At 35.9% G+C, this 24,263-nt stretch overlaps 1 protein-coding gene across 1 annotated transcript in view; it reads left to right on the top strand.

Annotated features, from left to right (window-relative positions):
- Positions 1-24,263, top strand: part of EYS (eyes shut homolog) — a 1,522,493-nt gene that overhangs the window by 774,689 nt on the left and 723,541 nt on the right. Inside the window, exon 22 of the mRNA XM_025419151.3 lies at positions 21,612-21,804. Coding sequence (XP_025274936.3) covers positions 21,612-21,804 — 193 coding nt within the window. The remainder of the gene's footprint in view (positions 1-21,611; positions 21,805-24,263) is intronic.

The following is a 24,263-nucleotide window of genomic DNA, read 5'->3' as shown; positions in this document are numbered from 1 at the left end:
TTAAAATGTACGTGTTTCCATATAAGAAGTAAGCAAAAATGCAGTGCTTAAATTCATAATTTCTTTTTTAAAAAGAGATGTTTTATTGCTTTGACATTTCTTCATATTTTAGCTCAAGTTATTTATATATTTGATCAGTCAAAAAATATATATAAAAAAAAAGCACATCCTTTGGACAGTCACCATAACAAAATACTTGGAAATCATACATGTGAATACACACTATTCTTACATTCAAATTAGGGTCTATATGCAAACGTTTGAATTCACAAACAAACAAAAGCAATGTTCCTTTTAAAGGAAATTTGAAGGGATGCCTGGGTGGTTCAGTGGTTTACCGCCTGCCTTTGGCTCAGGGCTGATCCTGGAGTCTCGGGATCGTGTCCCACATCTGGTTCCTGCATGGAACCTACTTTTCCCTCTGCCTGTGTCTCTGTCTCTCTCTCTCTCTCTCTCTCTGTGTGTCTCTCATGAATAAATAAATAAAATAAGAAAAATAAAAAAGGAAATTTGAAGCTTTGCCCTAACATATTCTGAGTATATATTGTATACAGAACACTCTACTAGATCCTCAAAATAATATAAAAATTCATAAGTTTCAATTTCTTACCAAAAGAGAGTTTTCCTCTGAGTGAAGGAGATGAATGTGTAGGGGATAAAATAGTAGTCAACAATGGCTTCAAAATGCAGGAAACTGTATGGTGAAGGAAATGAAGACATTAACTAGTATAATGTAGTACTAAGGTTAAAAATAATAAGGCAGTTGACAAACCCTGAGTAATACTCAGTAGTCATTAGAAGAGCTTTCTCAAGGACAAAGATTGTGGCTTACCCTCAAGGGTTAGAAAGGTATTTCCAAAAGTGTTAAGTCTTCATCTGTATCGCATATTGGAAGTCTACTCTGAGGGATAGCTCAGTACTGCTAGTGAGAATGTTAAATGTATAACAGCCAGTTTTAAAAAATCTGCTTCTCAGGACTAGTCTCACCATAGGCAGAGATATATGTTATAAGCATTCTAAGCAATGCAGTCACTTAGTATTTTATAAACCAAAGTATATAATGGTTTTGGAGAAGGAGGGAAGGTGCAAATTTGAATAAAAGCATGTATTTTAACAATGCAAAGAGGATTTCCTCTGTATCAAATAAATATGATTTATTATGGGAAATGCAGTTAATATTTTCAGAAATAGAATATTGAAAATAGCGAGTAGTCCTACAATTTATATAATAGACATGTAACACAGCCATTATGTACAATCTAAATCTTTAAAAATAGTCATTAATATTGATAAATGAAGTATAGTAGAATTATGATTACCTTCTTGAACTATTTAGATAATATGGGTAGTAGTTGTCTGCCTCTTATCTTTATGTGTCTGTGTCTTGTTTAAACGTGGCTAGAGGAGGAATGTTTATATTTTAGAAACTTACAATATTCTTGGTGTCATATATTGCCACAGAGGAGAATAGGGCTTAACGTTTTAGACACTGTTAGATGGAAATTTCTTTGACCCTCAGTTTCCAAATCTATAGCATGAGGCTGCAAAATCACCTAAGATAGCATTTTTAGCCCATTGGAGAGGTAGGAACAGAATTTTATTTTTTTTAAAGATTTATTTATTTATTTTAGAGAAAGATTGAGAGAGTGCATAAGCAGGAGGGCAAAGGGAGAAGGAGAGAGAATCTAAAGCAGATTCTGTGCTGAGTGAAGAGCCTGAGGTGGGTGCTGTCTCACCACCCTGAGATCATGACCTGAGCTGAAGCCAAGAATTGGTCGCTTAACCGTCCTTGCCACCCAGGCACCCTGGGGAACAGATGTTAAAATGCCCACACTTTGGACTGATATTCTTTCCTCTACACCATATCTTTTAAACACTTATTATTAAGATAAATATCTCTATGTAATTTTGGTGGGGGCGTGGTTAGAGGATATTATAGAACTGCTTTTCAAAATAAAAGTATAGGCTGAATTCCAAAACCTATTCTATAGCCTCCCCCACTATCAACATCCCCCACCAGAATTGTTACCATTAGAGAGCAACATTATTACCCAAAGTCTGTAGTTTATGTTAGGGTTAATTCTTGGTATTGTACATTCTATAGGTTTTGATAAATAATGATATGTATCCACTTTTAAAACATCATACAGAGTATTTTCACTGTCCTGAAAATCCTTTCATCTACTCATTCATCCCTCTCTTTTTTTTTAAATTTTTTTTCATTCATCCCTCTCATTCCTCTAATTCTCAGCAGTCTCTAATCTTTTTTACTGTCTCCTTGGTTTTTCTTTTTCCAGGATGTCATATAGTTGGAATAATATAATAGCCATTTTAGATTAGTTTCTTTCACTTCATAATATGCATTTACATTTTTTTTCCATGTCTTTGTATGGTTTAAAGGCTCATTTCTATTTAGTACTGAATAATATTCCATTTCCTGAATGTACCACAGTTTACCTCTTTTCCCACTGAAGGACATCTCAATTGCCTTCAGGTTTTGGCAATTATAAATAAGGCTGCCATAAACATGTGTGCAGGCTTTAGTGCATTCATAAGTTTTCAGTTCATTTTAGTAAATACCAGAGGAATGGATAATTGTTGTGTTGTATGGCAAAGTATGATAAGTTATGTCAGAATTGCCACTATCTTCTAAAGCAATGTACTATTTCCAACTTTCATTTTATAATTAGTTTTCATAGCAATTGCCAAAATTGTAATCCAACAATTGTTTATAGGGTCTCTATATTTAAAATGTGACCAAATTCTCCCCTTCTTCCCTTCTGTCTGCCCCCTCTCCACCCTGTTCTGTTCTCTCCTCTCCCATCATAACCTCCATTAGAACAGTAACTATGCACATCTTATTACCTCTTTTCTCCATGTTGATATCACATAATAGATTCATTCTAAATAAATATTTATTTATCAAATGAACAAGAACATGGATGAGACTACAACATTTTGATACTCACCATTTAATAAATTTGCAATACAGATTAGATGCAATGCTATATACCGTTAAAGGTATAATGAATTGCTTTGTATAATAATAAAGTGATGTAAAATACCATTTAATCCATAAGCTACCACTGAAGTTAGTTTTCATTGGTGAAGCATTAACTATTTGCTAAGTGTTTGGGATGCATTATCTCATTTAGTGTTTAAAAAAACATTGTGACATAAGAATCAGTGTTGTCCCTATTTTACTGATATGGAAATAGAGATGTTATAACACTTATGCATAGCTGGTAGATCAGAAAGGTTCTATTCTGTATTCAACTCTAGTTCCAGATCTTCTTACTCTGAGCTATGCTCAAATTTCTCTTGGCAAACACAGTCACACTAAAAAGGATTTCACTCATATAATTTCTACAAAAATTCTCTTATATATTTACACTAAAATTTCTTATTTCTCATGGTTCTTACATTATAACAAATGGAGCTGTGTATTTTACATCTGCCACTTTATTTTATAAATAATTAAATGCAGGCTAGGCAGCAGGAAGAAATATGATAACACACATCTACTGCATTTTTTTTATGATAAACACCAATCTCTCTGTTTCATTGCTTTTTCTGGTATTGCCACTGATTGCCACTTTAGTGCTTCCCTTGTGGTCTAGGAGTCTTCTTTAATTCACAATCAATACACCTGGTTTAGTCCGCCCCCCCTTTATTTAAAAATAAATGAAACTAAGAAAAGAGTCAATCTATAAGGAAGAATAAGACCTGTTGCTTGTTCCTCTCCATGCAGCTCAGGGGGCACTGATGTTCAAAAAAGCATATTTTGCTTACTGCATTTGATTGATTTTAGGTGTTAGATGGTATCCTTGTACCATAGTGTTTGACTTTTTTTTTTTTTTTTGTCTTATGTAACTGTTTTCGTGTCATTTGTACTTGCATTTCCCAAGAAAAGGGAGAATTGTATGCATAGGCCCATAATGCTTCAAAACATTCAAACTAGAAGCCTAATCCACTTCCATCTACAAGGAGAGAAATAATATGCATTGTTCCAGTATGTTATAGAAAATAGGCTAAGTAGTGTTCCAAAGTCATCCTAATTAATGCTTTAAAATGAAGATTGTACCTTTGTGTTTTAAATGATATACTTAAAAAAAGTATAAAATGGCCAATATTGTGGTGAATCATTGTGTCACACACACCGTGGCTATTAGGTTGGCATATTTTGTTTGGAAGTCCAAGGAAAGATGGACAAACAAATGATATTTCTTAAAAAAATGTGTTTTGATATATATATATACACACACATATATAAATATATATATATTTATATATATATAATGCTATAGATGTCAAAATAAAGATAGAGAGCCCCACTTGATTTGATTAAATTGCTTCAGAAAAAAGTTCCAACAGGAGAGCAAGCCCAAAGGACAAGTGTTGACAAGAATGATTGAGTATAGATTGAAGTTGCCCCACAGAGAGTAGGTACGGAAGGTAGCAGATTGTTTTCAAGGAGCGCAAATGGAGGGATGTGAGGGTGTAGCGTTTTAAAAGACCCTGTTATTACATATATTCTTTTAGCACTTAGTATATGGGTATTACTGGACTTATATTAACAATTAATTGAAATGCAGTTTAAGAAGTTCAACAAGAGGAGATAAGACATGCATAGAAACAACTATAACAGATTAGAAAGAGGTAAGTGGCATAGGTGCAAACAAATAAGAATTATATGGATTCAGAGAATAAAGACATTGTTTTCATTGTAGGAATTAGGAAATTAACCATGAAATAAGTGTCTTTTCTCATGAACCATAGTCAAACATTCTGTGACTGGGGAAAGATGCCCTGAACAGTATAGGTATTCAGTGGTAAGAAACAGTTATAACTTTTTAGTTGCCAGCTCTCAAATGACAATAGAGAATTCTGGATATTTACATTTGTAAACCTTTATTAGTTTCATCAGTTCTTTCTGAAATAGTTAATTAGTCCAGCGTATTTGACTTCTGAAATGTTTTAATGTCTCTTATACTTTTACCTACTATGGTTCAGGGATCAGATTCTAGGACTGGTGATTCATAGACAGCAGACTTAGGGTGAGAGGAGAATTTGGAAACCACAATTTAGAGGATGTTGTTGGCATCTAGAATCTCAGGGATTTAGTTATGTCAGGTCACACTAATATTTTTCACACGTAGTGAATATAATAGTTATTAAATGATTCTGGTATGAGTAGATTCTCAAGGTTTTTGTGTTGAACTCAATTAAATCCAAGCGAACACACATTATTTTAATTTAAATTAAAATCAGTGTTATTTCCAACGTGAACTGTGCCACAGTCAAGACAATAACTTTAAAATTGAAACTATCTCTGCATTCAAAGCCCAATATGTACATATACTGTTAAAAACTCACTAGTAGGAAGAGGGGCAAGACTGTGGAAGAGTAGGGTCCCCAAATCACCTGTCCCCACCAAATTACCTAGATAACCTTCAAATTATCCTGAAAATCTACGAATTCTGCCTGACATTTAAAGAGAGAACAACTGGAATGCTACAGTGAGAAGAGTTTGCGCTTCTATCAAGGTAGGAAGACGCGGAAAAAGAAACAAAAGGGCTCCAAGGGGGAGGGGCCCCGCGAGGAGCCGGGCTGAGGCCGGGGCGAGTGTCCCCAGGACAGGAGAGCCCCGTCCCGGAGGAGCAGGAGCTGCACCGACCTTCCCGGCGGAAAGGGGCTCGCGGGGAGGTGGAGCAGGACCCAGGAGGGCGAGGATGCCCTCGGGCTCCCAGGGACAGTAACAGCAACTGCGCGCCCAGGAGAGTGCGCCGAGCTCCCTAAGGGCTGCAGCGCGCACGGCGGGACCCGGAGCAGCTCGGGGGGCTCGGGGGCCGCTCCGCGGAGGGGGCTGCGGGGCGGGAGCAGCTTGGGGGGCTCGGAGGCGGCTCCGCGGAGGGGGCTGCGGGGCGGGAGCGCGAATCCAACAGCGCAGACCGGGAGAACAGGGCGCCGGGACACAGCCCGGGATCCGGCCTCCCCTCGGGACAGGCAGAGGCCGGGAGGGCCCAGGACAGCGAGGACGCTCCTGCCCCGAGCTGAGCAGATCAGCGGCCCCGCCCGGAGCCTCCAGGCCCTGCAGACGGAGAGCTCTGGGGTTACTGCGGGGGCTGACTCCAGGGCTCCAGAGCTGGCCCCGCCACTGCGGTTGTTCCTCCAGGGGCCTCACGGGGTAAACAACCCCCACTGAGCCCTGGACCAGGCAGGGGCTGAGCAGCTCCCCCAAGTGCTCACACCTGAAAATCAGCACAACAGGCCCCTCCCCAAGAAGACCAGCTGGATGGCCAAGTTCCAGGGGGAAGTCAAGGGACTTAAAGTATACAGAATCAGAAGATACTCCACCGTGGTTTTTTTTTTTTTTTTTTCTTTTTGATTTCTGATTGCTTCCCCCACCCTTTTTTTTTTCACCTTTCTTTCATTTTTCTTTCTCTTTTTCTTCTCTTTTTCCCTTTTTTTCTTCCTTTTTTCTTTTTTCTTTTTTTCTTTTCTTTCATTCTTTCTCTCCTCTCTTTTTCTCCTTTTCCCAATACAACTTGCATTTGGCCACTCTGCACTGAGCAAAATGACTAGAAGGAAGACCTTACCTCAAAAGAAAGAATCAGAAACAGTCCTCTCTCCCACAGAGTTACAAAATCTGGATTACAATTCAATGTCAGAAAGCCAATTCAGAAGCACTATTATACAGCTACTGGTGGCTCTAGAAAAACGCATAAAGGACTCAAGAGACTTCATGACTGCAGAATTTAGAGCTACTCAGGCAGAAATTAAAAATCAGTTGAATGAGATGTAATCCAAACTAGAAGTCCTAACTACGAGGGTTAACGAGGTGGAAGAACCAGTGAGTGACATAGAAGACAAGTTGATGGCAAAGAGGGAAACTGAGGAAAAAAGAGACAAACAATTAAAGACCATGAAGATAGATTAAGGGAAATAAACGACAGCCTGAGGAAGAAAAACCTACATTCAATTGGGTGCAGAAAGGGCCAGAGGGCCAGAATATGTATTGAACAAATCCTAGCTGAAAACTTTCCTAATCTGGTAAGGGAAACAGGAATTCAGATCCAGGAAATAGAGAGATCCCCCCCTAAAATCAATAAAAACCGTTCAACACCTCGACATTTAATAGTTAAGCTTGCAAATTCCAAAGATAAAGAGAAGATCCTTAAAGCAGCAAGAGACAAGAAATCCCTGACTTTTATGGGGAGGAGAATTAGGGTAACAGCAGACCTCTCCACAGACACCTGGCAGGCCAGAAAGGGCTGTCAGGATATATTCAGGGTCCTAAATGGGAAGAACATGCAACCAAGAATACTTTATCCAGCAGGCTCTCATTCAGAATGGAAGGAGAGATAAAGAGCTTCCAAGACAGGCAGGAACTGAAAGAATATGTGACCTCCAAACCAGCTCTGCAAGAAATTTTAAGGGGGACTCTTAAAATTCCCCTTTAAGAAGAAGTCCAGTGGAACAATCCACAAAAACAAGGACTGAATAGATATCATGATGACACTAAATTCATATCTTTCAATAGTAACTCTGGACGTGAACGGGCTTAATGACCCCATCAAAAGGCGCAAGGTTTCAGACTGGATAAAAAAGCAGGACCCATCTATTTGCTGTCTACAAGAGACTCATTTTAGACAGAAGGACACCTACAGCCTGAAAATAAAAGGTTGGAGAACCATTTACCATTCGAATGGTCCTCAAAAGAAAGCAGGGGTACCACCCTTATATCAGATAAACTAAAATTTACCCCAAAGACTGTAGTGAGAGATGAAGTGGGACACTATATCATACTTAAAGGATCTATCCAACAAGAGGACTAAACAGTCCTCAATATATGTGCCCCGAATGTGGGAGCTGCCAAATATATCAATCAATTAATAACCAAAGTGAAGAAATACTTAGATAATAATACAGTTATACTTGGTGACTTCAATCTAGCTCTTTCTATACTCGATAGGTCTTCTAAGCACAACATCTCCAAAGAAACGAGAGCTTTAAATGATACACTGGACCAGATGGATTTCACAGATATCTACAGAACTTTACATCCAAACTCAACTGAATGCACATTCTTCTCAAGTGCACATGGAACTTTCTCCAGAATAGATCGCATACTGGGTCACAAATCGGGTCTGAACTGATACCAAAAGATTGGGATCGTCCCCTGCATATTCTCAGACCATAATGCCTTGAAATTAGAACTAAATCACAACAAGAAGTTTGGAAGGACTTCAAACACGTGGAGGTTAAGGACCATCCTGCTAAAAGATGAAAGGGTCAACCAGGAAATTAAGGAAGAATTAAAAAGTTCATGGAAACTAATGAGAATGAAGATACAACCATTCAAAATCTTTGGGACGCAGCAAAAGCAGTCCTAAGGGGAAAATACATTGCAATACAAGCATCCATTCAAAAACTGCAAAGAACTCAAATACAAAAGCTAACCTTACACATAAAGCAGCTAGAGAAAAAACAGCAAATAGATCCTACACCCAGCACAAGAAGAGAGTTAATAAAGATTCGAGCAGAACTCAATTAAATAGAGACCAGAACTGTGGAACAGATCAACAGAACCAGGAGTTGGTTCTTTGAAAGAATTAATAAGATAGATAAACCATTAGCCAGCCTTATTAAAAAGAGGAGAGAGAAGATTCAAATTAATAAAATCATGAATGGGAAAGGAGAGATCACTACCAACACCAAGAAAATACAAACGATTTTAAAAATATATTATGAACAGCTATACGCCAATAAATTCGGCAATCTAGAAGAAATGGACTCATTCCTGGAAAGCCACAAACTACCAAAACTGGAACAGGAAGAAATAGAAAACCTGAACAGGCCAATAACCAGGGAGGAAATTGAAGCAGTCATCAAAACCCTCCCAAGACACAAGAGTCCAGGGCCAGATGGCTTCCCAGGGGAATTCTATCAAACATTTAAAGAAGAAACCATACCTATTCTACTAAAGCTGTTTGGAAAGATAGAAAGAGATGGAGTACTTCCAAATTCGTTCTATGAGGCCAGCATCACCTTAATTCGAAAACCAGACAAAGACCCCACCAAAAAGGAGAATTACAGACCAATATCCCTGATGAACATGGATGCAAAAATTCTCAACAAGATACTAGCCAATAGGATCCAACAATACATTAAGAAAATTATTCATTATGACCAAGTAGGATTTATCCCCGGGACACAAGGCTGGTTCAACACTCGTAAAAGAATCAATGTGATTCATCATATCAGCAAGAGAATAACCAAGAACCATATGATCCTCTCATTAGATGCAGAGAAAGCATTTGACATAATACAGCATCCATTCCTGATCAAAACTCTTCAGAGTGTAGGGATAGAGGGAACATTCCTCAACATCTTAAAAGCCATCTACAAAAAGCCCACAGCAAATATCATTCTCAATGGGGAAGCACTGGAAGCCTTTCCTCTAAGATCAGGAACAAGACAGGGATGTCCACTCTCACCACTGCTATTCAACATAGTACTGGAAGTCCTTGCCTCAGCAATCAGACAACAAAAAGACATTAAAGGCATTCAAATTGGCAAAGAAGAAGTCAAACTCTCCCTCTTTGCCGATGACATGATACTCCACATAGAAAACCCAAAAGTCTCCACCCCAAGATTGCTAGAACTCATACAGCAATTCGGTAGCGTGGCAGGATACAAAATCAGTGCCCAGAAGTCAGTGGCATTTCTATACCCTAACAATGAGACTGAAGAAAGAGAAATTAAGGAGTCAATCCCATTTACAATTGCACCCAAAAGCATAAAATACCTAGGAATAAACCTAACCAAAGAGGTAAAGGATCTATACCCTAAGAACTACAGAACTTTTCTGAAAGAAATGGAGGAAGACACAAAGAGATGGAAAAATATTCCATGCTCATGGATTGGCAGAATTAATATTGTGAAAATGTCAATGTTACCCAGGGCAATTTACACATTTAATGCAATCCCTATGCATGGGGATACCATGGACTTTCTTCAGAGAGTTAGAACAAATCATTTTAAGATTTGTGTGGAATCAGAAAAGACCCCGAATAGCCAGGGGAATTTTAAAAAAGAAAACCATATCTGGGGGCATCACAATGCCAGATTTCAGGTTGTACTACAAAGCTGTGGTCATCAAGACAGTGTGGTACTGGCACAAAAACAGACACATAGATCAGTGGAACAGAATAGAGAACCCAGAAGTGGACCCTGAACTTTATGGTCAACTAATATTCGACAAAGGAGGAAAGACTATCCATTGGAAGAAAGACAGTCTGTTCAATAAATGGTGCTGGGAAAATTGGACATCCACATGCAGAAGAATGAAACCAGACCACTCTCTTTCACCATACACAAAGATAAACTCAAAATGGATGAAAGATCTAAATGTGAGACAAGATTCCATCAAAATCCTAGAGAAGAACACAGGTAACACCCTTTTTGAACTTGGCCACAGTAACTTCTTGCAAGATACATCCATGAAGGCAAAAGAAACAAAAGCAAAAATGAACTATTGGGACTTCATCAAGATAAGAAGCTTTTGCACAGCAAAGGATACAGTCAACAAAACTAAAAGACAGCCTACAGAATGGGAGAAGATATTTGCAAATGACCTAACAGATAAAGGGCTAGTTTCCAAGATCTATAAAGAACTTATTAAACTCAACACCAAAGAAACAAACAAACCAATCATGAAATGGGCAAAAGACATGAAGAGAAATCTCACTGAGGAAGACATAGACACAGCCAACACGCACAGGAGAAAATGCTCTGCATCACTTGCCATCAGGGAAATAGAAATCAAAACCACAATGAGATATCACCTCACACCAGTGAGAATGGGGAAAATTAACAAGGCAGGAAACAACCAATGTTGGAGAGGATGTGGAGGGGAACCCTCTTGCACTGTTGGTGGGAATGTGAACTGGTGCAGCCACTCTGGAAAACTGTGTGGAAGTTCCTCAAAGAGTTAAAAATAGACCTGCCTTACAACCCAGCAATTGCACTGCTGGGGATTTACCCCAAAGATACAAATGCAATGAAACGCTGGGACACCTGCACCCCGATGTTTTTAGCAGCAATGTCCACAATAATCAACCTGTGGAAGGAGCCTCGGTGTTGTCCGAAAGATGAATGGATAAAGAAGATGTGGTTTATGTATACAATGGAATATTACTCAGCTATTAGAAATGACAAATACCCACCATTTGCTCAACGTGGATGGAACTGGAGGGTATTATGCTGAGTGAAATAAGTCAATCGGAGAAGGACAAACATATGTTCTCATTCATGTGGGGAATATAAATAATAGTGAAAGGGAATATAAGGGAAGGAAGAAGAAATGTGTGGGAAATATCAGAAAGGGAGACAGAACATAAAGACTCCTAACTGGGTAATGAACTAGGGTTGGTGGAAGGGGAGGAGGGTTGGGGGTCGGGGTGAATGTGTGACGGGCACTGGGGAGGGCACTTGACGGTATGAGCACTGGGTGTTATTCTGTATGTTGGCAAATTGAACACCAATAAAAAATAAATTTATTAAAAAAAAACTCACTAGTACCTCTCCCATTAGAATCAACATAATTGACATGTAATTGAATTAATTCATTGTAGAAAGTTAATAAAATACTATCCGCTTAGAATTTTGAGGTATTCTATTTGTATATACATTCTATCAAAATATAATATGTTTTTGTTATAAGAATTATTTTATTTCTAAAAATTGATCTGGATTTTTAGTTTTCTGGGTTTTTTAATGTGCAAACATTACAAAAGTATTCAAAGCAAATTTATTATAACTGCAATCTATCTATAAGTCCAAAAAATATGTTTTTCATGTACAGGTGCATTTACTAGTAAATAAAAAGGAAAAAAAAGTTTAAATATCTTTATTAATAGGTTTAAATATCTTTATTATAAATATATAGAAATATATGATTCATGCACATGGTCTGAGTTATTTTCATATATAATTCATATTCCAATATATAGCTTACTTATCAAATTATACTTTTATTTTAGTAACTAAAACTTAGTTCTCAAATTGTAGACCCATTGGACTCCTCAGGCTTTTTTTTTTTTTTTTATGTCACCCATGAACTTCAGTGGAACCAAGTAATATGAAGATCTTGTCTCAAGACTCCAGTTCAACATATCTGATCAATTTGAGTTGACTAGATCAAAGGTTTTTGAGCTTCCAACTCATGAAAACTATTATTCCCTTCTTTTTAACCTAACATGAAGTAAACTTACATAGACTTATGCTACAGGCTCCCAAAGAGTATTCCTTACTAGCCTATGATCTCTCACACTAGCTGGACACTTAAGGACTGGTTTTTGCTCTTAAAAAGCTATAGTCTACTTGAAGTGCAAAACATGTCTAACAACAATCACACTATGACAGATAATAGCTGCAATTAAGGTCTGCACAATATTTCATGAAAGCACAGAAGTGATACATTTTAAAAATACATAAGGAACATAGGATTTCCAAGAGAATGTTGAGTTGAATCAAAAAAGTTGAGTTACCTAGCTTCAGGATGGGAATATGCAGCAGTAGTGGGAATCAGGAAGGAAAACAATATATGTGAACTAGTAATTGAAAAAGAAAAAGGTATAAGAGATAAGAATATATTTTTAGAAATTACCAGTGGCTGTGTGTGCTTGGCTAAATCGTTTTTACTTTTTCCTAGGAAAGTAGTAACCTACTGACAATTTTTTAAGCTAAGAATGTCCTGGTCAGACTCTTATCTTAAAAGATAACTCTAGAGGGGCCTGAGTGACTCAGTAGACTTGTCTATCCTTGGCCCAGGTCATGATCCTCCAGGATCCTAGGATCAGCCCTGCTTTGGACTCCTTGCTCAGCAAGGAGTCTGTTTCTCCTTCTGTTCCTCAACCCCGCCCCTACCATCTGCTCATGCTTTATTTCTCTCAAATAAAATACTTTTAAGAATAATAATAAAATAATAAATAAAAAATAACTGGCACATATTCTGTAGTTTGTAAATACAGTGCCTCTAAAAACAGTGAGGGTTTGCCTCTAAAACAGTGTTTTTTAACTTCTTGCCTCATCAACTTTCTGCAATAATACCTGTTGCCTGAACATTTGTTTAGTCAAGTATTAATCTTGACTTCTCCTCTGAGCTGTACTTTCTACTTATCTTTCTTGAATGTCTTCCAATGGCCAGCTCAAGGAAAATATCTGACTCAGTAGAGTCCTCAGGAACTTTATCCCTTTATTCATTACTTCCCATAGAAATTGTCCCTGAAGATTAGAATTGTATAGAAAAGCAATGAACCTGTATTTTCAGATAAAATTCCACTGAAGCAAATCCCCTGAAGATCTGGTAGCCAAATTCAATGAGAGAAAATAAAGTTATCTTCTAAACAAGTAGAGACCTCACTTCAAGAAAGTAGAGGTTTCATTATCAGACATTGCAGAAGTGCTTATCTTACACCATAAAACTTAAATGAAGGGCTACTGTGTTTCTACTTAGATGAAAAGTCTACAAATTCTCAGTGTTCTTCAGACTTTACATGGCTTTCTGAATTATGGATTCATAGGTTTTGTTCATGGTCTAGGATTTTATTTTTAATCATTAACCTTATTTGAGAGAAAGAAAAGTAGGTGATTTGAACAACAACTGACCAACACATTAAAAAGGTTTTTGAAGGGCTTTAAGCCACACGCTGCAGACAGAAATCTTCATCATAAACCTCCTATAGAAATGGACACTTAAAATATTCACAAAAGGATATTTTGGATAACCTAGAATTTAATATAAAAAAGAGGACCATATTGCAGAGTTCCAGGAAGGATACTCAGAAGCCATTCTGGATGTATTAGTTAAGATTTGAGAGAGAGAGAGAGGTGTTGATGATGTTGATGAGAAAGAAAGGAAGGAGGGAAGGAAGGAAGGAAGGAAGGAAGGAAGGAAGGAAGGAAGGAAGGAAGGAAGGAAGGAAGGAAGAAGAAAGAAAAAGAAAGAAAGAAAAGAAAGAAAGAAAGAAAGAAAGAAAGAAAGAAAGAAAGAAAAGAAAAAAAAGAAAAAGAAAAGAAAAGAGAAGAAAAGAAAAGAAAAGAGAAACACTTGATGCATCAAATTCAAGGAATAGGTAGCCAACCCAGCCACAATTTTCACCTAAAAGAAGGAAGAAGAGAAATAAGTGCACAATGAGGAAGTGGGAATTCCTGTCATTTTCTGTCAAGTCATCATGCAGGAAGAAAATAACTCTAGTGCTGTGTGTTTCTTGAAAGCCTGCCGCATTTTTCATAGATGTTTGAGATAGATAATAAGCACTAGTATCCAGCTAGCATTAGTGCACGCACAGCCCAGGCAGAGGGATAATTTATACCATCTGTAGAGTTATCTATGTGCATCCATTCAAATGAGTTCTGTACAGAGGACACGGTTAGATCAGGTCTGACCACGGACCTAGCCTCCAGGGAGCAGTTTAGATGATCACCACTGGAGGGAGCCGGTCATATTTAGAATACTACATGAAGAGACTTTATTTTTGGAAACTGAGTGCTTAGACTACATACTTTTTAGTTGACAAGGTTAATACTAAGTCTGTGTAAAGTTCTGGTCATGTAGACCATCCATAGTCTTCAGGGTTTGGAAATCCCAGGGATATTTCATCAGACTACTATTCCAAAATCCTAATTTCTTACGTGATTTTTTTTTTAAGAACATGGAGTTTTATGTTCATAGGAAAAAGGAAATGGGGAAGTATCTAGATAAAATGCATTTTCAAAGGTATTTTATTTTTTTTCCCACAAATGCTTACTGACCACCGACTATATGTCTCAGTCATAGGATGTTCAGTGGAGAGTGGTCAGAGGCACATTTAGAATGCTGATAAGACATACAAGTCAAATTGGTGTACAAATGGTCATACAAAAAACAATTCTAATTATTGGTATGGACTCCATATATTGATATTATATAGGAAATTCTAGAAAAACTAGAAATATTTATTTAGTCCAATTTGATGGCACAAAGTATCTCAATATTATATAATTTATGTCAGCGTTCTTAATATTTGATCTCCAATCATTGATATAGATTCTTTTATTATTTTGTGGGTAAATGAATCTATCTGCAAATATTATTCTCACATTCATATTGACACTTACTTTACCTTTCATCTCTTAATCCAGTTTGAGAACCACAGACAGAATTCTGCCAAATATTCTTAATAAGATAACAACAATGAATCAGCAACTTGGAAGGTTTTTTTTTTTTTTTTCTTTATCTAACAAACAAGTTATGAGAGTATGCTAACTAGATGTAAATTATTGGTTATTGGTTTTGTGACTGGACATTGATTTGTAACATGAGACCTGAGAATTTCTTGCAGTAGATTTTATGTAGTAAAATTTTCATAGAATTGGAAATTATGTAAATGGTGCAAAAGTTTGCCAGAAAGCAGAAATTATTTAAAAAGAACTTCAGTTTAGTGAAACTTTCCTAATGAAACATGATACTTCCAATTAGAATAATCTAAAGCTTCAGTCTATATGAAACTAGGAAGAATTTATTGCTTCTTAGAACTGTAATTGATGAGGTAACTAAGCCTATACCAATTAGAAATGAATTTTGCTTAGTTGTTTTATATTGGTTGCTCTGCCTGATGTTTCCTTTAAATTCTACAAGGAGCACCATGTCATGAATTTAGCATTAACAGTCATCTGAACTGTTTCTTCCAATTATCAAAAAGATACTTCAATCTAAAAAGGCAAATATCACCTTGAGCAAATTTTCAATGAGTCTCCAGCTGCAGGTAGATAAATCCACTTATATAATCTGGCAAAATTCATATTATAAACCAGCAAACATCATGGATATGTGACTTGCACAAGACCCTACCCATTAGAAGATACTCACCCCCCCCCCACATACAATACTTACTTTAATATCCTGCTGTTGTTGACTTAATTAACCTTTTTTGGAAGCACCTGGGTGGCTCAGTTGATTCAGCTTATGCCTTTGGCTCAGGTCATGGCCCTGGGATCCTGGGATCAAGCCCCATTCAGTGGGGAGTCTGCTTCTCTCTCTGCCTCTGCTTCTATCCATGCCCCTTCTTTCTTCTTTCTTCTTTCTTCTTCTTTCTTCTTTCTTCTTTCTTCTTACTTCTTTCTTCTTTCTTCTTTCTTCTTCTTCTTCTTCTTCTTCTTCTTCTTCTCTCTCTCTCCCTCACTCCCTCTCTCTCTCCCTCAAAATAAATGAATAAAATCTTTTAAAAAATCATTTTTCAATAGGAGGCTCTATGTTTTCATTTACACTGGTTTCCACAAATTATGTAGTTTGCTATATAAACAATGAAGTATATTAATAATGTATATTTTGATAGTGTTGGAAAAATTCAAACTGTCAATTACTTTAGTAAACTTTATTTTTTATTTATTTATTTTTTAAATTTATGATAGTCACAGAGAGAGAGAGAGAGAGGCAGAGACACAGGCAGAGGAAGAAGCAGGCTCCATGCACCGGGAGCCCGATGTGGGATTCGATCCTGGGTCTCCAGGATTGCGCCCTGGGCCAAAGGCAGGCGCCAAACCGCTGCACCACCCAGGGATCCCACTTTAGTGAAACTTTAAAGAGTAAATTTGGCCTATCAGTTCTGAGGAAAGTAGAAAAAAACATAGAATTAGATTGATATGAAACTGATCATTACCACTGGGATTTTTTTTTTCTTTGCTGTATTACCTACTCATCACTTCAAGTAGAATATGAGGATGAAGCACATTATGTCTTCAAATATAAATACTGTCAATAGAATAAGAAATAATAATCAATTGGGTTGTAAGTTCATTTCAAGAATAAATGTTGTTTTGCCTGGATCTTAACACATTGTTAGTCATCATTAAATTTAATTGACAGTGATGTTCATTAGGCTGGTAGAGTAGAAGAATGTTTTAATTTTATTATCTAAAACAATCAACTAGAGGGTAGAATTGTTTATAACAAATGTTGAAGATGTAGCTGGAGGCATAGTGACTGTTGAGTATAGATTCTGGAGCTTCAAGGCCTATATATGAGTCTAGGCTTTGCCATTTTTTTTTAGCTGTGCAACTGGAGAATTAGAAAGGACTATGAGATAATACTAGTTTCCTTTAAATAATAATTTCTTACTTAATTGAAATGATTTCAGGGTAATTATGCCTCAGAAGATATTCATATTTCCATTTTTCTACTCTATATTCATATTTGGATAGCTAATAAGCTTATCAAGTTTAAAGTACTTTAAAAAATCTTGATCTACCTCTGATTCCTAACTGGTTTTCACCAGTGTTATTCAAATTAGTAACTGGCACCACTATTCACCCCACTGATAGAAATAAAAACTTAGGGGGCAGCCTGGTGACTCAGCGGTTTAGCACCACCTTCAGTCCAGGACGTGATCCTGGAGACCTGGGATCAAGTCCCACATCGGGCTCCCTGCATGGAGCCTGATTCTCCCTCTGCCTGTGTTTCTGCCTCTCTCTGTTTCTCATGAATAAATAAAATTAAAAATAAATCTTAAAAAAAAAAATTAGGAATCATTAATTACACTTTCTTTTTCCACTCCAAACATTTAATCTATCAGCATATATTATAGGCTCTGCTTTCCAAATACATCCTGAAAATAACCTATAGTCACAATATCCACCATTTGTACTCCAGGCCAATATATTTTATTTCTTACCTAGACTACTGCTGGCTTCCAACTGGTATCCTAGCTTCCATTCTTTCCTGTGCTCCAAACTCCCTTAAAAGTCTACTATCTACATGACATTAACTTAATCCTTTCATAATATAAATCAAACCATTTCATATTTTTACTCTGTCAAATATTCCATGGCTTCCCACTGCTCTGAGAATTAATTCCAAATTCAATAACAAAGTATCTTACATGATCTCATTCCTGCCTATGTTTGTGACCTCACTTCCATCCACTGGTGGCCTTCCATTAATCTCTTTTTTCACACTGCCCACCTTGCTATTTTTCAAACATACAAAGCATGTTCCTGCCTCAGGGCCTTGTACCACCATTCTGTTTGCCTTGGATGCTCTTTTCTTAGATCAGGGATCACATTAATTCAGATCCCTGATCGGAGAAGACATCCCTGGTAACTTTGTCTAAAAGAGTCCTCCCTCTGTTTCCTTTTACTTATCTTGCAAAATGTTGTCTTTAAGTCACTTATTACTAATTGGTATTAATTAATTCTGATCCTTTTACTAAAATACAAGCTATATAATGGGAGAAACCTTGCCTATCTTGTTCATTATTTTATTCCTAGCACTTGCAACAATCACTGACACTTAGTAATTGATCAATAAATCTTTGAGTAAAGACATAGAAGCTTACACATTGTCCATGGGAAGTGGATGACCTATTCTCATAAAGCTCTCATTCAAAAGATTTTATCTGCATTGTACTCCTCAAATACAGATTCAGAAAGAAAAAATAGAAATGACTATCTTCATCTTGGTGCATATTACATTTCAATGAATATCAGCAAGTAAGTCATTATGCTATTCATAAGTACTCAATACATATTTGACAAATGAATGGTGAGTGAATGAGAGATGTATTGGCAAAATAAGTAAACTGTGAGGTTAGGGAGGAAATATACAAAATTAAGGTTTACTGAATTAAAGCTAAATATTTGGAATCTTTATATCTGTCAGTGCAATCAAGTAGTTATGGAAAAAGGAATGTACAACCATTTATGAGGTATTTTGTTTGGTTTAATTTTCTTGTAACTAACAAAAAATATTACCAGAATTACCAAATGAGGGAAAGATTGATTGCTTACTAAGGCAATGCTGGTTGGTATGACAATAAACTCTAAAATTATTCTAGATTAAATTTATTTTTCATTCATATGAAGTCCAAGTGAGTGTTTCTGATTTCAAATATTGTCTTTCAAAGAGAGATCCCTGGATCTGGGTTAACTTCCTTTTGTGGCTGCCCCCTCATTATCATGTGTTTTTCAAAGTCACAACATAGAGGAAGAGACTGGAAGTTCATACATAGCAAACTCTTTGTGGATCAGTCTGAGAGTGGCACAATTCATGACCATTTGCATTTCATTGGTTAGAAATAAATCACATGGTCACACATAAACACAGGAATGACTAAGACATGTAGTCCAAGAGGAAGAAGAAATAGGTTTAGTAAACATGTAGTAAGCTTTATCATGTGGTTTAGAATTTAACTAAGGAAAATAAAGAAGTTTCTCTAGGATAAATTGTGTGTGTGTGTGTGTGTGTGTGTGTGTGTGTGTGTGGTGCGTGCAACACACATGTAGAAGACAGTTGGGGGAGAGGTCAAACAAAATATTAAAATTTATTTGGAAGAGCATTTAATTTTTAAGAAAGTTTTATGATTTTAATTGTTGGTACTTGGGAATATACCAAGATGTTTCCTATCAAACTCTGAATTAGGAAAATAAATTCACCTTTAAGACTTAAACTCTGAGAACAGCACATGATGGATGTGAGCCTAGACATTAAAGATGTGAGAAAGTATGGCTTCCTAGCTGCTAGACTTTAGTGTCACCTGGAAGAATGAATGTATTAACGTATTTAATGATAAAAGAGTTGACAACATTAGAGAACATATCAGAATCGTAGAGACAAATATTAGCAGTGCCAATGTAAAGCTGTCTAAGTATAGTTAGTCAATGAATATCAAGTATTCCAGATATTTCTTATGGTAATATCTTTGCCTTACATCATTAAACATTTGAATCACCTTGTTTTACATGTTCTAAACTAATGTACATCAAGGAAATCTCTGATTCTTGTGTAACAATGCTGTCATGAAGAAAACTTGTTATTCATGGGGCATTTGAGGATTCTCTAACCTTGTGGTGGTGATTTCTCAGACTAGTTAATAATGACTTCTGGTTGTTATTTAGAAGGAAAATGTTGACCATGCAAATATTTATGAGATGTATAATAGCTACATTTTTACCATAAAGTAGCATATTGGCATTCTGTTCTCTATCTTAGTTTTCTGTACATTTTCACTAATCTGTGAATTCTTACCAAGGTTTGCTGCTTACCCTTGAGTGGAGAAAAGGACATATCTCTTGGTCCTTTTTTTTTTTTTTAAGATTTTATTTATTCATTCATGAGAGGCGGGGACGGGGCGGGGGGGGCAGAGACACAGGCAGAGGGAGAAGCAGACTCCATGCAGGTTGCCTGACATGGAACTCGATCCCAGGTCTCCAGGATCACACCCTGGGCAGAAGGCAGGTACTAAACCACTGAGCCACCCAGGCATCCCTCTCTTGGTCCTTAATATGTGGAATCATAGAACATGTTTCTTCTTGCTGTTTCTTCTATCACTTCTAGCTTCACTTTTTTACTCTTTTCTATATGTTATATTTTTATAGCAGTTATATAACATCAAGAATCCTCTGACTTTATAAATACCTTCAGGTGTTGGTTTAAAGTGAATACAGAATTTACAACTGAAACAAGTGACAAAAAGATATCTAAAGCAAAATTTACATTTTGTGTAAATTAGATACAGTCTTGGACAAACACTAGTACAGTGAAGTAGGGATACCTTTTGAATAAGTCCTTAGTATTAGGAAATAGGCATGCATAACCATTTTTAAATAATATCTGAATTGTATTTTCATAAAGTTCCAAATCTACAAAAAGTACAATTAGGTTTTAATTATTTATTTATTTATTTATTTATTTATTTATTTATTTATGTTTCTTTTTTTTCTTTTTTCTTTTTTTAAAGATTTTATTTATTTACTCATGGGAGACACACACACACACAGAGAGAGAGATTGAGAGAGAGAGAGAGGGAGACACAGGCAGAGGGAGAAGCAGGCTCCATACAGAGAGCCCGACGTGGGACTCTATCTCGGGTCTCCAGGATCAGGCCTTGGGCTAAAGGCGGCGCTAAACTGCTGAGCCACCCGAGCTGCCCTAATTCTACATTTAAAGGAGAATCCCCTGATACATTTTGCACTTATTTATATAAGCATCACAATTCTCTTCCCTATAAGCTAAAAACAATTTCTTTATGCAGACATTATCTTATAAGTGTATGGCAGAAATAGGCTATTCACATAAAACTAAACCATATAAGGATCATTGCTTTATAAGCCAATACAAATTAAAATGATTCAAACATCACAAGAGAATGTTTTCAAATTCTGTTGCATACACTGCATTTTATATTAGTTTCCAACTAAATATGACATTTAGAACAGAAAGTTTATAATTTGTAATGAAGCTTTTAGATCCATATTGACTACCATACAGTACAAATTTTTCATTGGAAAAAAAATATCCTCAAAAGAAATGTAAAGTAGTATTTTGGCTTAAAATTAAAGGATTTAAGAATAAATTTAGGCATTCAATTGAGTATATCCAAAATTTGAAGGATTAGATTAATTTTTAAATACAGATAAAATTTACTGTAGAGATTTTATTTCCAAGCAAAATAGAACTATGATTTGAGCTATCTAATGTGACTATGAAAAAAACCTCAAAACTAACTTAAAAAGTTCTCTCTCGGGGACAAAGAAACTGTGAGCTTAATTATGATAATTATCATTTGCAGACGTGCTCCACTGGGCTTTTCTGTGGTGATGAAAGAGGGAGAATTACCCATTTACCTCCCATCTCTCAAAGAACAGATGTCATTTCTACACAAACTCATACAGTACCTGCATCTGACACTTCAATCAGTAGCTTTCCATCAGCAAGGGCCACAAGACTATGGACCATAATGAATACTTACCCAATTGATCCAGGTAAGTAGATGAGAGTAAGATATGGAGAATATTGAATTTGATATAGTTGTATATTGAAACATATTTTCTGACTTATTTCAAATCTTTGTTTTCCTGTATATATGATTTTTCAGGGGTGTAAAACTGTTTTAGAATTTTTGTTGGTTATGCTTCATGTTTTCAGTTTTGGCTTAAGAAATGCTTATGCTTTCTGAAACACTGCAAAAAATACTAATTAATATCTTTATTATGCTATGTAAATTTTGGTAGATAACTGGACCCCACTTCCAGCTGATTTTAGCCATCAGTAAAATTTATTTTAAAAGACCTTGTACTACTTACTTTATATCTTTTTTTTAACATTGTCTGAATCATTATATGTAAGTTTATATTCCTATCGATTTATTGGAAAAATTTTTAATCTGGATTTTTTCCTATGTTAAGTATTTTGACATGTTGAATATGTTTCGATATGTCTTATTTAATTTACTAAATCAAATGATGACATATTTCAAATTGTATATGTTAAATTCCAAATTCATTCTTTATATAGTCAGTATCACGATAATAAGAATGAGAATTATAGCCATTAACAAGATATTCTTTAGGAGAAATATTTTGAAGGCAATTGGATATTATAAGCAGAAAGGTAATCTGCCCTATTTTTTGCCTTCATTATTTGTGTTATTTTAAGACTTAAGTTGACATCTAATGTTATAAGTAATATTGTGCTTATTTATTTTGAAACTAAATGATATTTCTAGTATTTCTAAATCATATATATTCATTGGTCCTGTCAATGGCAGAGATGTAATTTTTTCATGCTTTATTATTCAAAGGAGTCATTTGATTTGGAATATGTCAATTCTCTTTTTCTCCCTGTTAATGCTCATTCCTTATAAGTATAAAATATAAAAATATAAATATAAAATAAAGAATATGAATTGTTTTTCTTTATAATTGAAGTATGATTGATATACAAATCCTATTATTTTCACATGTATATCATTGAGATATGATATTTTTATACATTATTAAATGATCCCATGACAAGTCTAGTTACCAACTGTTACCATACAAAATTGCTACAATATTACTGACTACATTCCCTATGTTGTAAATTATATCCCATGACTTATTTATTTTATAACCAGAAATGTGTACTTCTTAATCCCCTTTATCTATATTGCCCTCTACACCCAGCCCTCCTTCCTCTGGTAACCAAGTTTATTCCCTGTATCTATGCGTATGTTTGCTTTGTTCATTTGTTTTTAGATTTCATATGTAAATAAAATCATACATTTGTCTTTCTCTGTCTGACTTATTTCACTAAGTATAATACTCTTTACGTTCATCCATGTTTTCACAAATGTCAAGATTTCATTCTTTTGTATGGCTGAGTAATATTCCATTGCATATTATATCACATCTTCTTTATACATCCATCCATGGACATTTAGATTGCATCTATATTTTGGCTATTGTATATAATGCTTCCATGAACATAGAAGTGTATATATCTCTTTGAATTGGTATTTTCACTTTTTCCAGATAAATATCCTGAAGTGGAACTGCTTGATTGTGTGGTATTTCTAATATTTTTAGGAAATTCCATATTGTTTTCCATAGTGGCTGCACCAATTTGCATTCTTACCAACAGTGTACAAAGGTTCCCTTTCCTACACAACCTCACCAACACTTGTTATTTGTTGCCTTTTTGTAAGTCAGTCTGACAGATGTGAGGTGATATCTCATTGTGGTTTTGACTTGCATTTCTGTGGTGGTGATTAGTGCTGTTAAGTTATTTTTCATGTGCCCGTTGGCCATCTATATGTCTTCTTTGAAAAAATGTTTATTCGAGTCCTCTGCCCTGAGATCAAGACCTGAGCTGAGATCAAGAGTCGAATATTTAACTGACTGCGCTACCTAGGCGCCCCATCCTCTGCCCATTTTTTAATAAGGTTGTTTGTTATCTTAATATTAAGTTCTGGAAAATCTCTGTGTATTTTGGATATGAACCCCTTATCAGATGTGAGATTTGCAAATATCTTCTCCCATTTAGTAGGTTGTCTTTTTGTTTTGTTGATCATTTTTTCCTTCATTGTGCAAAAGTTTCTTGTTGTGGTGTATAACCATTGTTTATTTTAGTTTTCATTGCCATTGCCTAAGGAGTCTGGTCCAAAAAAAACATTGCTAAGGTTGATGTCAAACAGCTTATGTTTGACATGTTTTCTTCTAGTTTAATGGTTTTGGGTTTTACATTTAAGTCTTTAGTCGATTCAAATTTATTATATGGTGTAAGGTAGTGGTCTGGTTTCATTTTTTGAATGTAGCTGTCCACTTTTACACCAATATCATCTTTGAAGAGATTGTTTTTTTCCCATTGTATATTCTTGCCTCTTTTGTCATAGATTATTTGACTATATATAAATAGGCTTATTTCTGGGCTCCCTACTATATTCCATTGATATATGTGTCAG

This window comes from Canis lupus, chromosome 12, assembly GCF_003254725.2.
Source record: "Canis lupus dingo isolate Sandy chromosome 12, ASM325472v2, whole genome shotgun sequence".
In the NCBI taxonomy this organism is placed as follows: domain Eukaryota; kingdom Metazoa; phylum Chordata; class Mammalia; order Carnivora; family Canidae; genus Canis; species Canis lupus.
The sequence above is the reverse complement of the archived record's forward strand: the minus strand, read 5'-3'. Positions and strand labels throughout refer to the sequence as shown.